The sequence below is a fragment of the Acanthopagrus latus genome, chromosome 23, assembly GCF_904848185.1.
Source record: "Acanthopagrus latus isolate v.2019 chromosome 23, fAcaLat1.1, whole genome shotgun sequence".
NCBI classification, from domain to species: domain Eukaryota; kingdom Metazoa; phylum Chordata; class Actinopteri; order Spariformes; family Sparidae; genus Acanthopagrus; species Acanthopagrus latus.
This window is the reverse complement of record NC_051061.1, coordinates 7,339,585-7,354,989: the sequence shown is the minus strand read 5'-3', so window position 1 is coordinate 7,354,989 and position 15,405 is coordinate 7,339,585. Positions and strand designations below refer to the sequence as shown.

Here is a 15,405-nt window from a genome sequence, read left to right as displayed (position 1 = left end):
CATCAGGGAGCGTAGGCCAGAGCGAAACAGACACAATTATGTCTAAGAACTGTCCTCTAAAGCAGTTTTGGACAAATAATTAGATGCATTCTGTCGTTTGGTTTCTTATCTTTGCTCCTGACTGACCTCAAGCAGGATGACAGATGAGGATCTAAATCTGCTGTCATACACAAAACATGCCTTTAATACCAGAAAAAAAAGTAATAATCAGCTCTTTTGTGAATGGAGAAGATCCGGAAAAGAGACGGTCTTTTGTAAAAAAAAAAAAAATTTAAAAAAAAACACGAACTCATCTCATCATTTGTCAATTCTCTTGTCCCTCCCCTGACTTTGACCATACCTGCTTCACGCTTCAAACAAACCCTCACCCTAACCTTAACCAAACTTCAGACCAAGTTTTAAACCTCTCTGGAGAGTCTTAACTTCAGCTGCTGCAACTTACAACTTCTGTCACCTTCCAAAACCATCCATCAACCACACCCGCCTCATACAATAAGAAATTGTTTTGCTTTTTTTTTTTTTTTTCCTGGCACTTGTTGTGCGTGTGTGGAGCACTGTGAATGTCTTCCAGGAAAGACTGCCTGAAACTGTGCACCTCTTCCCATATTTATATAATTATCGCGTCTCGCTCATACTGTATAAGTAGTAGTCAGAAGTCTGATTTTATGGAAGCTTATGAGAAAATCACCCCACTTCGTTTGATTTCATTTTGACCACTTTGACCGTGGCCATTCTGAACAGGATGTGGTCAGATACCACTTGTTTTTAAGCATATATAAAGAAAGACCTTGATAATAAAATAAAGGGTTTATTTTAAAGAAAAGATGAGAATAACAAAAATCCTTTTCATTTGGAATTAAACTTGCACAAGAGCCGGTGTAAACCCTGCACATCAGGGTCTGTCTGTCACAGTATGTTTTGGAGGTGCTTGTCCCTAGTTTTTGGGCTTTTAACATGTAAAAATTGTAAAATTACAAATTCACTAGTAGCCAAAGGCTCTAATCTGTCAGCTACATATTTGAATGCCAGCACAGTTTATATTATGTTACAGGACTTGATTGGAACCAACGATAATTGTCAGGTCATGGTTTTTGATCAGGTTGGTCTTTGTGAAACTGTTCAACAGGTTCTAGTCGTCGATGGATCATTATATTGTTCCAGTGGTTGTTTGCTGGTTAGGTAACAGTGTTGTTGAGACCCAACAAGCCATATCGTCCTTTAAGGTCAACCATTCAGCTATGAACCGTCTTTAATCATAGTCTCTGGTCCCTGGGAGACCCCGCCACACTGTCATGGTGGTTGACCCCTGTGTGTGTTTGTCACAGTCAACAAGCCTCCACGCACTTCTCTTTCCCGCCCTTGTTTGAAGTCTGTGGGGGGTTGGGAGCTGCTCGGACACCCGTGGAAAAGCAGGCATCCCACCTCGATGCTGAATTTAGAGATGGTCTGCTGTTTAGAAGTAGTACGTCTGTGTGAGATTGACAGTAGGGCAACTGGAAGTAATGGAGTCACGTACAGGGGGATTAAGGTTTAGATGCGGCTGCTAGACAGCTTTCTGAAAAATTCCCCACATTAAAGCTTGTGATTCTTTTTACAAATTGTGTCAAGCCAAGAGGAAGAGCGTGGCTATTGAAGCTCAAAATGTGTTAATGCCATAATTACAACTGCAGACACAGTAAGCCCTCTTTACTCTAAAGATGGTTAAATTCTGAGGGTATTAGCATTTATTATTCTTCAAAGCCATCCCTCGTATGATTCCATTTAGACAGGGGAGCAGATGACTTCTTGACTTGATAATTAGCAGACATAACTTCGCAACTGGCTGCTGACTTAGGGCTTTTTCGCGGCCAAGAGTCAAGTGGGTAAATGTGAAAAACAAACCACAAAGAGGGTGCGTGCCAGAGTTCACCTACAGTACACCAACCCCCACTTTTTTTTATTTTCTCTCTCTCTCTCTCTCTCTCTCTCTCTCTCTCTCTCTCTCTCCCCCTCTCTCTCTTCTCACAGACTGAACAGAGCTCACTGTGAGTCAATACGATGTCTCTGGAGAGCCAAACAGGCTTAGTAAATAAATCCACCTGGTAGGAAAGTCGGAGGGTTCACTGGTGTCACAAACAGGGTCAACATTTATCCTATTGACTTCTAGTGTGTCCCCCAAGAGTTTATTGTCTAAAAAAACACCTGGTCGTTGATGATAATGTTTGTCATAAAACTTCTGAAGTATATCACGTATAAATAATATGTCATTGCAAAGAATATACACCCAACACACAAGTGGCAATTGTTGGGTTGTACTTCATTCTCATCAACCTCAGGCGTACATTGTGTCTGTTACTAATTAGCTAATTATAGCATGCTAACACGATAAACTAGGCTTATAAAATGCATAAACACTGTAACTGATTGGGATTAGCATTTTAGCATTGAACTACATTGTACTATGTGAGCTTTGAGCTAAAAGTACCGCTGAGCGAAAATACAACTTCATGGAGCTGCTAGCATGACTGTAGACTTACATGCTGACATCCCAAGCCAGACAGTTTTTCTGAATTGCATATGACAAAACTTTGGCCTTTTATATACAAGGAAAAACTAGATGAAAAGGAATGAAAACACAAAACAAAGTAGATTTAAGCACATTAGCTTCTTATACCCATATGAAAATAGCATTAGATGGCAAAGTTATCACAAACACATTTTTTTCAACACTTCTTATAATAAAACAGACAAAATCAATAACAGTTGTAAGTTGGCATGAAAAACGTACAAGCCGTTTTTTCAATAATTTAAGATGTTCAGATGATAATGGATTATTGGAGACTAGTAGCATCACCAGTGTGTTACTATGTGTGGTAACTAATGGAAATATTAAGGACATGAAAACAAAAAGTACATTTGGAAAAGATGTCTTTTCGTTGTCCTTTTTAAGTAGTGATTGACTTGTTTTGACTCTTTTTGTTTCCTGAAATTGGAACGTCAAAACAATGTGTTAGAGATTAATAAATCAAATAAGGTGGGGCCACTTGAAAATGTGTGTCGCAGGGAAGTGCTCCCACAGTTTAAAAGGAATGTTGTTCATTGTTTCTATCACAAACAAATCTGTGGGGGAAAAAAGACATGTCTTTATGAAAGAATGAAACAGATAGATGCCTCTACATGATTACTGAGATGCATGACAAATGTGTAGGTGTGGAAACAAGTCCATACACACACTACACCACACACCTACGCGTACAAAACAAACACGTGCACACATTTTTTTAAATAGAAGATCAACAATGCATGATCCTGGGAGGTCACACGAGGTTTTCATCTTCTCTTAAAACTTATCGTCTTTTTCTGTTTACACCTATCCGCCCTTGTGATGGATTATATCTCAACCACGTGTCACCTTGTTTGCAGTATTTGTATAGAAAGTTAATCCACAGTAATGGTAGAGATAAATAAATAAAAACAAAGCCTGATGTCAGGTCACAAGTGTAACACTATCACTGTAAGTATTCAGACAGCACCCTTTTCTTCACACTTGTGATGAGATTTTTTAAAGTAAAAAAAAAAAAACCCACTGATGCAACATTTGATGTTTTTTTTCTCTAATCACATCCATGTGATTCCAGTGTTTGCAGTTAGTTAAATATAATTAAATATGGTTAAAGTGAAACCATCGCTGTCTTGCAGAGCTAACAAATGATATCAGGCCTTTGAATCTACACAGCTTTATCTTCCCAACACTGAGCGTGTCTTGTGTGTCTATCACACATCACAAATACTGCTCACTTCAGTCAACATTACCTACTGTTGGAGTCTATCGATGATTGTTTCTAAGATTATCAGAACACAACAGATTCTTCAATAACACAAAAGAGTTCTGTCCATTGTCATGTCCATTTTTCCACCGAATGCACTTTGTTGTCCAGTATGTTTGTGGTTATCACAAAGTCTTTCAGCAACAAATTTTGTCATTCAAACCTCATATAGATGCAGTTCTGTCAAAGTCTAAGTGCAGTTTCTCTCTGTTGATATCAAAACAAGGTTTCCAGAAGAATTTTGAAATTGCACTGTTTTCCACAGTTCTACAGCGATCCAATTTCAGTCCCCCACAGCTTCTGTGCTTGCACACAATTCATCAGTCTTCGGCTGCCACTCTTTATTTCATACCCACAGCTGTCGTTGTAGAGGCAAGTGTTCTCTCAGCAAGGTCCACCTTTCATTTATATTCCATCTTCTCCTTCCCCTTGCCGTACTCCATACAGGTGTGGTTACAGGTTCAGCAGACAGACATTAGTAGTGTTACAGAGGAGACCTCACAGGACGAGCAGGTTACTGACAAGTGAATAAATACTTATATGAAGGGAGTCACTCTTCTTCACCTCTGGATCCATGAAATACACCAAGTTCACTTTGTGTCCCTGAAGGAGAAACAGAAAGATAAACTTTAAACTTCGTACATGCTGGCACAGTGAATCAAATATTTAGTGCATTAAAGTTCCCATGAAACACTTGCAGGGTGCTATTAGCTTGTTTATATTAACAGTTCCGGCCCCCAGAAACACTGAAGAAACTGGAGAAAGTGTTTAATTAGATGCACCCTTGTGAAGGACGTGTCATCAACATTTTTTAATTGTTTTACAGAAAACGACAAAATCTAAATTACCATTAAGAATGCTTGTAAAAATTACGTTTGTTATGGTTGGGCCAGACTCCTGGAGTATATGTGAAGACATACTGTATGTGATCAAAACACTAATGGTAGTTTAACTGATCATTTATTAGAAATAATACACTCATATATTCAAAGATCATCAGTTCATAAATGTATGTTTTTCCTTTATTTTTTTAAACATTATGTGAACTCACCTGGGTTTGTTTGAGTTCTACATTAGCATCGCTCTCATAGCTGCCTTGCTGATCCGTTTGCGATTCTTTTTCATCCTCCTCCGTGGACGGGCCGGGGGTCTGGGTCCTGCTGGAGCTGATGGCAGCCGTGTGGTCGTGGTAGTGGTTGTTGTCACTGTCGGGATAGGTTTTAAATGTTAATAAAAAAATACCAAAAATCTATGACTTCATGAAAATTCAGGTGAGAGCAAAAACACATTAACAGCACATCATTTTATTTTTGTAATTTCCCCTTTAAAATTCTTTTGTCATTTTATCAACCCAAAGTATTAGAAAATACCTATTACCTGGTTTCTGTGTAGTTATTGTTTGCAGATGATGATGATGTTTACCATGCAGGTGATGCTGACCATCAGCTTCCTTTGCTCGCTGCCTCTCCTCTTCTTCTCGTTTCATCTGCTGCTGTCTCAGTATCTCCTTCTCTTGGTCAAGCCTCTTGTGGAGGAGTAGGAGCTCTTTTCTCTCCTGCTCCAGTTTTTCCTCCTCAATCTGTAATATCCTCACTTCGTCAGGAGTCTCATTGTCTCTCCGTCTCGCCTGTTCTCGAGGCTCTGGATTTGGCTCTTTGGTCGGTTTGAACCTGATCCCCACTCCCTCACTGGCTGCCTCAGTAGGCCTGAACTTGTTGGATTTGTCTTCTTGCCATGATGGACTCTGTGTTTGTGTGCCTTCGTCCCTGCTCCTTCCTCCCTTGTTAACTGTCCCTTCAGTCCTGTTGTGCAGCAACCCATCCCCACCTTCCACCACCTTGTCGTTTTCCTCAACGCCATCATTATCCAGTGAGGAAACAGTCTTGTTACCAACTGAGATCCTCTCGACATTCTCTGGATTCTCAGTTTGGTCTTTAGTCCCAAGGAGCCTGGTGGAGTTATGTGCCAAGTGTGGACCAAAAATGATGCCCTCTCCAGAGCGAGATGCATCCTCCCCTGTCAGGCTGTAGCCTTCCTCAGGCTGAGTGAATGTGTCTCCTCTGGGGCTCCACTGCTGCTCCAGGAGATCCTCCAGGTGGGCCCTCTGGTTTTGCTTCAGCTCATCCCACTGGTGGAGTTCATCTTTAGAGTGCACCTTGACCTTTGACAATAAAATTCAACAAATTCAACAAATTCAGTTCCGCTAAATCTCACTAAATCAACCTGATAGCATGCTAAATAGCATTCATACTGTACCTGCTCATGTCCGAGTGTCTGGTTTCGATGCTGGTGGCTGTGCTGTCTGCGTGATGATTTCTTCTTGGGCACAGGAGGACGTGGAGCGGGCTGACATCGACACTCCACATGATCAATCACTGACACCACTGCTTTAGCGTAAGTGGGTCTTTTGTTGATATACTCAATCTTCATGACCTGCAGCGGTTGAGAGGGAGATGAGAGTCAGAGGATAAACATGGCGCCTGTTTGGGATGTTGTAGATGTAAATGTTTTTACATCTGTGACATTTGTGTATGTTTCTGTGTTTCTGGTTGTTTACCTGTAAGTATCTGGTGTGCGTGACAACAGGGACACACTGTAGACTCTTTGTGTTACAGCAGCCAGAGCAGCGCTGCACCTCGACGCAGGGCGGCCATAACAGGAAGTTAGCATTGCTACGGTCCAACATCGCCCTGGTAACCTCTACCACCTCTGTTCGAACTTTACACAGAGCCTGCTGAGCCGGCTGGGCATCTGAGGAATGAGATATGACTGATTGTGAGCATGGATGGGTTACAATACAATGTCACTCATGACTGTAAGAGTAATATAGTCAGTTTTGTGTCCTTTTGCATTTTGAGTTTGCCCCTCTACCCTGAATCACTTCCTAGTAATTTTGTTACTAGTTTGTAGTCATTTTGTGTCTCTTTTTACACTGTAGTCTCTTTGCTGCCATTTGCATCCCTTTGTAATCACTTTGTGTCTCTTTGTAATTCCTTTAATTATTAGTATAAGTATTTGAAGTCACTTTGTATTTCTTCATTCTGCATCTTTTTTGGATTGCTTTGTGTCTCTTTGTATCCATTTTTGGTCATTTTGCATCTCTCTGTAGTTGCCTTGTGTCTTTTTGTATCTCTTTGTGTCTCTGTGGTTATTTTGCATCTCTTTGTAGGGACTTGGTGCTCATGGGACTCCTCATTATTTGCCACAGGAATCCAAACCATCCCAAGCTATGTGGAGCTGAGTGTCAAATACGAGGCCTCTAATTACATTAAACTCCACTGTGCTTCCTCACTCATCCACAGTGGCTCACCTGGCTTGTTTGCATGGGTATTTATGGAGTAGTGTGATAAGAAGCTCTCGTCACTGAATCTCAATTTACCATTTTATACAAGAGTGGCTATAACGTATGCAGCTCACCTACGACTGTTCCGCATACGCACAGAAGGCTTTTTCTAGCTGTTGCAGAGCAGAAACATCCAGGCGGATTATAGTGTGGAACTCATGCATTTCAAATGAGTACATATGCTAAAACCTCCTCTAATAAGACTTCTTATTGGTTTGTACTAGTCTGTTTCACAGAAATATGAGGGGAATTAATTCAGCTTTGTTTAACAAAGGTGAAATAGATGGCTCTATTTGAACATACAAGGACACAGATAGGAGATGGGGCTTGGCTTACATGTAGATTAATGAAGGGTCATTAGTATCTCCCCATGCCTGAGGGAATCCAGCAAAGTCACCCACACAGTTGTAGATTGGTGTCTAGTAATTCAGACATCTGCTTTATCATGATCGCCAAAAAAGGTTAATGAGAAGGACTTTACCGTGTCACTAAAGCCATACTTGTCACATCAATCAACTCTCAGGAAGGCAGACTGAACACACACAGACAGTCCTACACTAATGAGGATGGAGCACTTTTGCGTTCATGGTGAAATCAGGAATCCTCCATGCAAGCACTACAACCTTCAATTAACCATTGTCTGAGTATGAATACGCTTTTTTTAAGATCTAAAGAAACCACTGGAGAGTGAAAGCAGTCCATCAATTTAACAGTATGAAATAAAGTCACGTCTTGTATGCACTCTTACTAAAAAGTTAGGAGGTGGGGGTTTTGCTCACCAAGGCTCCTTGGTAGTCTGTGACCTCCACTGGCTGCAGAAGTCCCGTCCTCCTCATCTGAGACAAAAACAAATACAGCATTTGATTTATGATGACATGAAAGGTGATTTATGAGTGGCTCATGCTGTGTATTTTATTCTAAGGCCTTCTAGCGCCCTCTGCATGTCGGTGAGAAAACATGAGCGTGCACAAGAAGATAGAGACACAAAGAGGGTGTGGGGGTAGTTCATGTCACATGAGAGTGTGCACATCTAGACAAATGGAGACCCAGACCTAACTGTTGCAGCATTTTAATTCTCGCCTTATATTTCGTGTGTGTGTTTCTCCTGCTTCTTGTTTCTCCAGTTGTTTGCCTGAGTCAGTTTTTGTTATCCTGTTGATATTCACTTGTCACAACTAGGGTAGAAAAGTAGCCTCTTACTGTTATTACAAACATTTAGTATTATGTAGTGAGCTCTTGTTTACATACTTTTGCTACTGTTTTACAACTGTACCTCAGACTGCACGGTCATGACAAAGCTGACAATTATAAGTGAACATTACACATAAGACAGCATATTGAGTGCATTAACATTGCTGTCTCTGCATCACTTTATTTATTGATCTGTGGTTGAGTGAAAACAATGTGTACTTTTTTGTCTTAAATTTCAAGGAAGCGTTATTGCCCCATACACATAATTGGTGATATTAGTAGAAACAATGTTATCGTAAATACATAGTTAGGTTTAGGCATAAGATAAAAAATGGAAGTGTTTTGTTAGGTGAATATTTAAAAAGTGTTAAGGTGAGAATGAGATTATGGACAGAACATGTTAGGGTCTTGATTAAGTCCCTCAATACTGAGTCTGGTTTCAGCATATGTATGAGCAGTAATATCAGAGTGTGCAGGTCTTTACCTACGGAGTCAGTGAGCAGCAGCAGCTGAAGGTCCTCTATGGAGGAGATGGGGCTGTTTCTAACCAGCTCCACCAGGGCTGCAGGCAGAGGGTCCCCCTGAAACACATGAGGATATATGATTCAATATGTGAGACCAAAGAAATAAGACACATCACTCCAGACATCAGAGAACAGATATTTGAGAACTTCTCCTTCCTGTCTGAGGCATTACGGAGTTTAATAAACTATTCTTCTCAGGACCTGGAGTAAGACTGCAGAATGGCATTTCACAAGTGTTAGTGTTAGTGTTAGTGTGTGTGGTGGAAATGTAAACAAGATGGTATCTCTTCTATCAAAAACCAAAACCCAACATTGGAAACTCTATCCTGCTGTTAAACACGTCTTTTTATATAACAACCAAATAAGTTTGTAATCAGTGATGGCAGGAAAACAGATCAGGCCTTTAAACTTTGTGCACACTATGTCAAAATGAAAGAATGTATCACTGAGTGTGACAGCATAGCTCTTTTATATGTCTTTAATAGTTTTTGGAAGACAATGGAATTCCTTGGCACAGGGGCATAAACAATATCAGGTTGTGTCTCCACAGGAAATTCTCCTACTTTTGGTTACAAAGGGACAATGTGACACCTTAAAACATGCATTTGATTAAATATGTCCATACCACAACACTTAAAACCAAGCAGCGGCTTTAAATTGTGATTCTATGGACCGACTGTGGGTTTAACCCCCCCAGTCATTAATGGGTAAGACAGCTAGAGGGAAGGGGGGTATTAACCAAAGCAGACACACAATGGTCACTAAGAGCAGGGTGAATGACTATTGACGTTGTGTCTTCTCATCTGCTAACATTTAGGGGTCAAAGGAGTCAGGAAGGAGTCAGGAAGTGGGGGATGGAGTGATACAGAGAGGAGGAGAGAAAAAGAGGTATAATAGATGGATAAAAGACGGGTTAAAATGGACAAGGATCAGACGTGGGTCGAGACACTTCCTCACATTGCTTTTAAACGCTGTGGATGTGCTTCATTTGGTTTGTCAGCTCACGGTGAGATGGAACCAATGAAGATGATCTCAAAGGAGCTGGTCTGGTTAGTGCACCAGGAAAGACAATGTTCACTCTCTTATTATTACCATTCGTCAGTTTTTGAAAATATAGAATATGTGAAAGGCTGAATGCATTTACTTTTCTGTTTGTAAGATTCCCTTCAGATTCTGGAGAATATAATGAATGCCTACGGGAAGCAGGTTTTAGCCAAAGGAAGCAGCCATCCATGCACGAGCATGTATTCTCATCCTGCCCGTACTATACGCCATTGACTTTCCCCCATTGTTGCTTGGACTTTTCAGAGAGTCAAACTGTCCAGCAGGGAAATGCCTGCTGTATTACACTCACATCTCTGCTGCGGAGCTGCCCATGCCCCAGAGGAGTCATCATGCCGATTTCTTCCCTTCGCCAACCAAGCAAATCTGCCTGCTCGGCTAATTGTGTCTGATGTTAATTATAGGATGTGTGCCTTTGTCTACAGTGGTGCCTGCTGTCATGACGATTTGTGTAGCAGGAAATACTAAATAAACACTTCTTCTGATAAACAAAACAGATGTAAACAGATTCAAAATCCGCAGATTGTGTAAACACACATTGACGATGCTGAACGGCAACCATGGCACAGAGATGTGATACATTAAATATATCAGAAAAAAATAAATATAAATATAAAATAATATTTTAAAAATGATTCTCCGGTGCATTGTGATTCTATTTGATTCGATTCAGAAAAGTAAATAACATTAATTGGATGTCATTTGGGCATAAAACTGGTCACACTGGTTCAACAATTGAGGTTATGCTACACAGTCTCTGACTTAAATGAATAATTCCATGTATTTGCACTTACATGTATTCCTGTTTACAATAATAAACACAATGTTCAAGTTCGTAGCCACCTTTTAGAGCTGAATTTCTTGGAGATTGACATGTTACATGGTCGCCATCTTAGCTCCCTCTCCCAGTTTTGGTGACAATGGCTAGGCACAGAAGTAAATTCTGTCCCTAAGAAGCACCCGTTTCATTTTGACTGTTAATCTACAAGTCTTAGACGATGTATTGTATAACCAAAACTGTTCCCTATGTTGTCCACACTAACGTTCCTCTTTCCATATCACGAGGGTTTAGGCTGTCCCATATACTTTCTGCCATTTTAAAAGGTCCACAATATGTAAAAATGTTGTCATGATCCAGCACAAATCGTCTGAGGCGAGCTCCTATCCCCTGAAGGCTGTTGGACATACTGAGGAATGCCAGGTACAGGCAGCGGCTGCAGCGGGCAGGGGAGGAGAAGAAACATCTAATCGCACATAATTAGAGGGTCGAGTTTGCTGCCGGCGCAGCAGCAGCAGCAGCAGCAGCAGCAGCAGCAGCGGCAGCAGCACACGTGTGAGGTTTCACATGGCATCAATGAAACTGCTTACACGTGCACGATAATACATGAATGAATGTGAATTTAATTAATTCCTTTGTCATAATTTACCTTTTGAGGTGGAAAGGCGCCTGATGCAATTAAGGATAATGATCAGCTTTTGTTATCTAAAAGTAAATGTCTGGGTTCCTCTGTTTGAAATTCTCAGCATAAGTAGCACTTCATATATTAGCACGTTTTTAAATTATCACCCACTCGACACATTCTCCTACAATAATGTTCTTTCTATACAGACTCCATCATTTCACAGCTGCCATACTATCACTTTAGAATCCGGCGAGGGGAATTCCTGGTTGTATACCTCAAAGCCTTTGGAAGCTTACTTGCTCTATAACACTTGGCCTGTCAGATTTGAGCATTCTCTCACATGTGGTGCCTACAGAAGCCATAAAATAAAAACGACGGGTTGATGAAAGGGATTCGAAGTCATCCATCATAACTGTGTTTTACTCCGAGTCTGCCTTCATGTCGAGTAGTCCTAGTAATGGAAGACTGTATGTGTAAATTGTACGGGTTTAGTGAATTAAAGGACAAATTAAACAAGTTGTGATGCCAGAATTTGAAAAGAAGTTAAAGGAATTATATATTATGTCTGTTTGAATTCCTCTAATCCATTTGTATTGTTTTTACTTTAATTGGCAGCTAATAGTTTCCAGCATGTGCAGGAGCTGCTCAGTCCTGTGAGCAAACTCACAGATGGGCTGCGCCCTCATTGTTGACTTGTATAAATCTCCACTTCCCATGAGTGACTTGTTAACCGTATGTGTGTGTGTGTGTTTTGACCCCATTTAGTTTTACAACTGGCCGACACCGGCGGTTCATTGTGGGGTTGAATTGTGTGTGTCAGAAACCGAGATGAAATCTGAGGGGAGGCAGAAACAAAGATAAAATCACACCCAAAGTGCGTCTGGACCTTCTTCTATAGGCTTTATTTTAGCAAAAGAGGTCAAGGTTTTTCTATAAAATGAACATCATGTCAGTTGTCCTCAAGCCTCACTTGACCTAGACAGGACCCTCGGTTAAGTTTTCTCTTCCTGTTTGACCTCAGCAGGCAGTAAGACTCGCCCATCAATCCTGTGCCCATATTTCACCACTGCCTGCTCGTTTTTAAGAAACTTTTATTCAGGCAGACTTGTGGTATTCAAGGGTCCTATTCTGCAGAAAAGTTGATTTTTGAGTCTCAATCCAACTTTGTTAAATACTGATGCTTTGGGATTGTAGGTCGGGTTGGCCACCATCCCAATTTGACAAGTTGGGAATCAACACATCTTACAAATAGGACCTTTAAAAATGAAATATTGAAATTGTGTTGCTAATACACAAGTGATAATATCATGAAAATGATCTAGGACCTCTTAAATCATGTCTCTCTGTTCTCGCCTTGGTTGCCACGTGCCATGAAACGGAAAAGGGAGGAAGAAGAAGCAGCAACTAGCCAGCTACTACCACAGTGGGTGGCTGCTACTTCCGTGCAAAATCATGGTCACAATAATTGTGTAGTCATAAGAACCACTGAAGTGGTTCTTTGAGGCTGGAAACAGCAATTATACAGTGACTCATCTGTGTCACAATCTAGCCGAAATTGGAATGCCTTCTTTTAAGTTTTTCGATTTCCAGCATTCAGTGGAACAAGTGATTTTACATTGTGTTGATGAATGACAAATTCCTGACAAAATTCTCACCCCTACCAGAAACATCTGTGTGTCGATTTAGAGAAGAAAAAAAAGGTGTCATTGCAACTGTGGCCATCTACTGTTACTAACATGTGGCCTCTACATGTTCCAGTTATGATGATGATGCTGCTTACTGGCTGATTTATGGCCTCGCGCAACATCTGGAGCCACATCCACATATGCATCACTTGACCCACGTGGAGCATCCAGCTGTGAAAAGAGCCTATCATGGTACAGGCCTCTTGTTTCCTGGTTCATCACACACAGAGGACGACCTCTGCATGTGTCTGCCCCTGGGCATCCATTCATAACGCCAGTTAATGGGAGGAATAACAGTTGTTTTCTGTGAGGATTCACAGCCCCATTCAAAAGCACATAAGGAGAAGACTGGATTTTGTGATGAGGCGGGAATGAAGCAGGTGCACGTATCCAAAGTCATAAAAAAAAATCACCTGTATTCTATTATAAGGCTGGTTTTGGAGCATTCTGTTTGACTTTTGTTAATATTACTTATAATTTAATAAAATGCCATAGAATTATGAGCAAAAGAAACAGTAGCTCACCATATTTGAAAAATGATGAGGTGATTCTTGGCTATGAAAGGATTTCAACATGAGCCTGGAGAAGCTAGCATGATTTTGTGGCACTTCACAGCCTTCTGTGTCAGCGCTCGTGTACAATTTTTCAACAAAGCTCAGTCGTTTCTCCTGACATTTGCGACGCGTGACTCAAAACTCCTCACAGGTGCTCCAGTGCAGCTACAGCATCTCTTAAAGTTCCGTCAAACTCACCTCGGCGACGCCAAACCGCAGACACGCCGCCAGCAACGCGAGCAGCAGCAGCACCCACGAGCTCATGTTGCTGCCCAGCCTCGAGCCTCTTCGACGGACCGGGCATTTATGGAGGCGCGAGAGTCCCTCTCTGCTCAGCACTGCGCGCGGGGGGACAGCGGCTCGCCCTGCGGGACTGCGCGCGCGTGGACCGCCCGTCCCCACTGTGGTCTCTCCAGCAGAGATATCCGAAGAAGAAGGAGGAGGAGGACGAAGAAGAAGAAGAAGGCAAAATGAAGACAAATTGAAATTTAAAAAGTTCCTCCTTGCTTGATTAAAAAAAAAAAAGAAAAAGAAAAAAAAAACTTTTAAAAAAAGCTCCAAATTGTTGTTACTATTCTTCAGTCTTCTCTATTTAAGCGCTTTCTGCTGCTAAAAGCCGACTATATGTAATCAATTATTTAAAGGACATCTCCAAACAACAACGATCGGAACTTCTCAGGCAGGAACAAAAAAAAAAAAAAAAAAGTAAAGCAAAAAAGTAAAGTTTCAATTATTCCAAAGACGATCAATTAAAAAAAAAAAATCCAGTTCTCTCCTGGGGGGGCGGGGGGTCTCTTTAACCGTGAAGCGTACAGGCTTGAACGTCTCGAGTAACGTCGCACGCTCGTCTGCGGTCCTCTCCTTCCAAGGAGTCTTATCAATAAGCAGAGCTCGGTGCGCCTCAGCCCTGGACCTGCCTGATTACGCAGCGGTGGTGTTTGGTGGCGCTGGCACTGGTGAGGGGAGCGCAGCGAGTTTCCAGGAGTCCGCTGCTGGTCCGCTCCACAGTTTCTCTCTCCCGCCCCCTGCCTGAAGAATGGGTGATAATGTGCGCGCACGAGTCCACACGGCAGCCCCTCTGAGCAGCGTTTCCTCTGTCGTGAATCATTTTATGCAGATATTCCCGAGGCTGGGCCAGGTCCTGTGGGCTTGTCTGCTCATCTGAACAACTGCTCTGGCCACATGAGCAGAATTTTTTTTTTTTTTTTACGGCACACGCGGCAAAATGATTAGTATTATTATCTCAACCTGGAGTCAGTGTTCATGCGCAGTGGGATAAGACTGGGTGCTTTATTCAAGTGCTTCATGTGACTTTACTCCACTACAGTTACTGAACAGCGTTGGTTAAAATCAAGACTTAATGCGATACATAGAAATACACATGAAGTATGATTATTATTATTGCAGATTAATACCCAAGAGTTGCCTTTTATGAAGTAAAATGGCTCCAACTTGATAAATAACAACAGTAAACGCCTCAATCCATCTGTGTTTATGATATCTTCTGCACATTGGTTACTTCTCACGTTTCATAGTTTAAAGGAGCTGTTCAGTAATTATCCACTCAGCCCCATGTTGATGGAAAGTAGAGTGAAGTTTTGTAATCCACAAAAGATTTTTGGAGCTTCGTAGCAAAACAGCATTCTCCTAAACAACTGACGGAGATGGGCACTTAAAACTAAAAAGACAGCTGAAAGAAATAAAAATAAAAAAAACATAGAATGCACCATACAGCTCATCCACTGCAATCCATGTCTACGGAAGCCCAGAAACGCCAAATTGATTTGTGTTGTTTACACCCTCTAAGACAAAATCTTCACTGTAGCTGTGGAGCTAA

At 41.4% G+C, this 15,405-nt stretch overlaps 1 protein-coding gene across 2 annotated transcripts; it reads right to left on the bottom strand.

Annotated features, from left to right (window-relative positions):
* Nucleotides 1–2,275: 2,275 nt before the first annotated feature.
* pdgfbb (platelet-derived growth factor beta polypeptide b) lies at nucleotides 2,276–14,691 on the bottom strand. Of its 2 annotated transcripts, XM_037090130.1 has the most exons (8): nucleotides 13,767–14,691; nucleotides 8,825–8,921; nucleotides 7,929–7,985; nucleotides 6,364–6,557; nucleotides 6,063–6,239; nucleotides 5,184–5,967; nucleotides 4,858–5,011; nucleotides 2,276–4,409 (listed from the first exon to the last, which is right to left on the bottom strand). In XM_037090130.1, exons 1-7 carry the CDS (start codon nucleotides 13,830–13,832, stop codon nucleotides 4,875–4,877), a joined length of 1,512 nt encoding a protein of 503 aa, XP_036946025.1. In that variant the 5' UTR covers nucleotides 13,833–14,691; the 3' UTR covers nucleotides 2,276–4,409; nucleotides 4,858–4,874. The 2 variants fall into 2 exon arrangements, with proteins under 2 accessions (XP_036946025.1, XP_036946026.1); XM_037090131.1 differs by lacking the exon at nucleotides 13,767–14,691 and having other exon boundaries at nucleotides 8,829–8,921.
* Between the last annotated feature and the right edge of the window lie 714 nt (nucleotides 14,692–15,405).

Coding starts and splice junctions, on each gene's coding strand:
- pdgfbb (XM_037090130.1), bottom strand. CDS start 13,832: ATGAGCTCGTGGGTGCTGCTGCTGCTCGCGTTGCTGGCGGCGTGTCTG. Junction 7,986..8,824: donor GCTGCTCACTGACTCCGTAG/GTAAAGACCTGC, acceptor TTTTTGTCTCAG/ATGAGGAGGACGGGACTTCT. Junction 6,240..6,363: donor CGCACACCAGATACTTACAG/GTAAACAACCAG, acceptor CAACCGCTGCAG/GTCATGAAGATTGAGTATAT.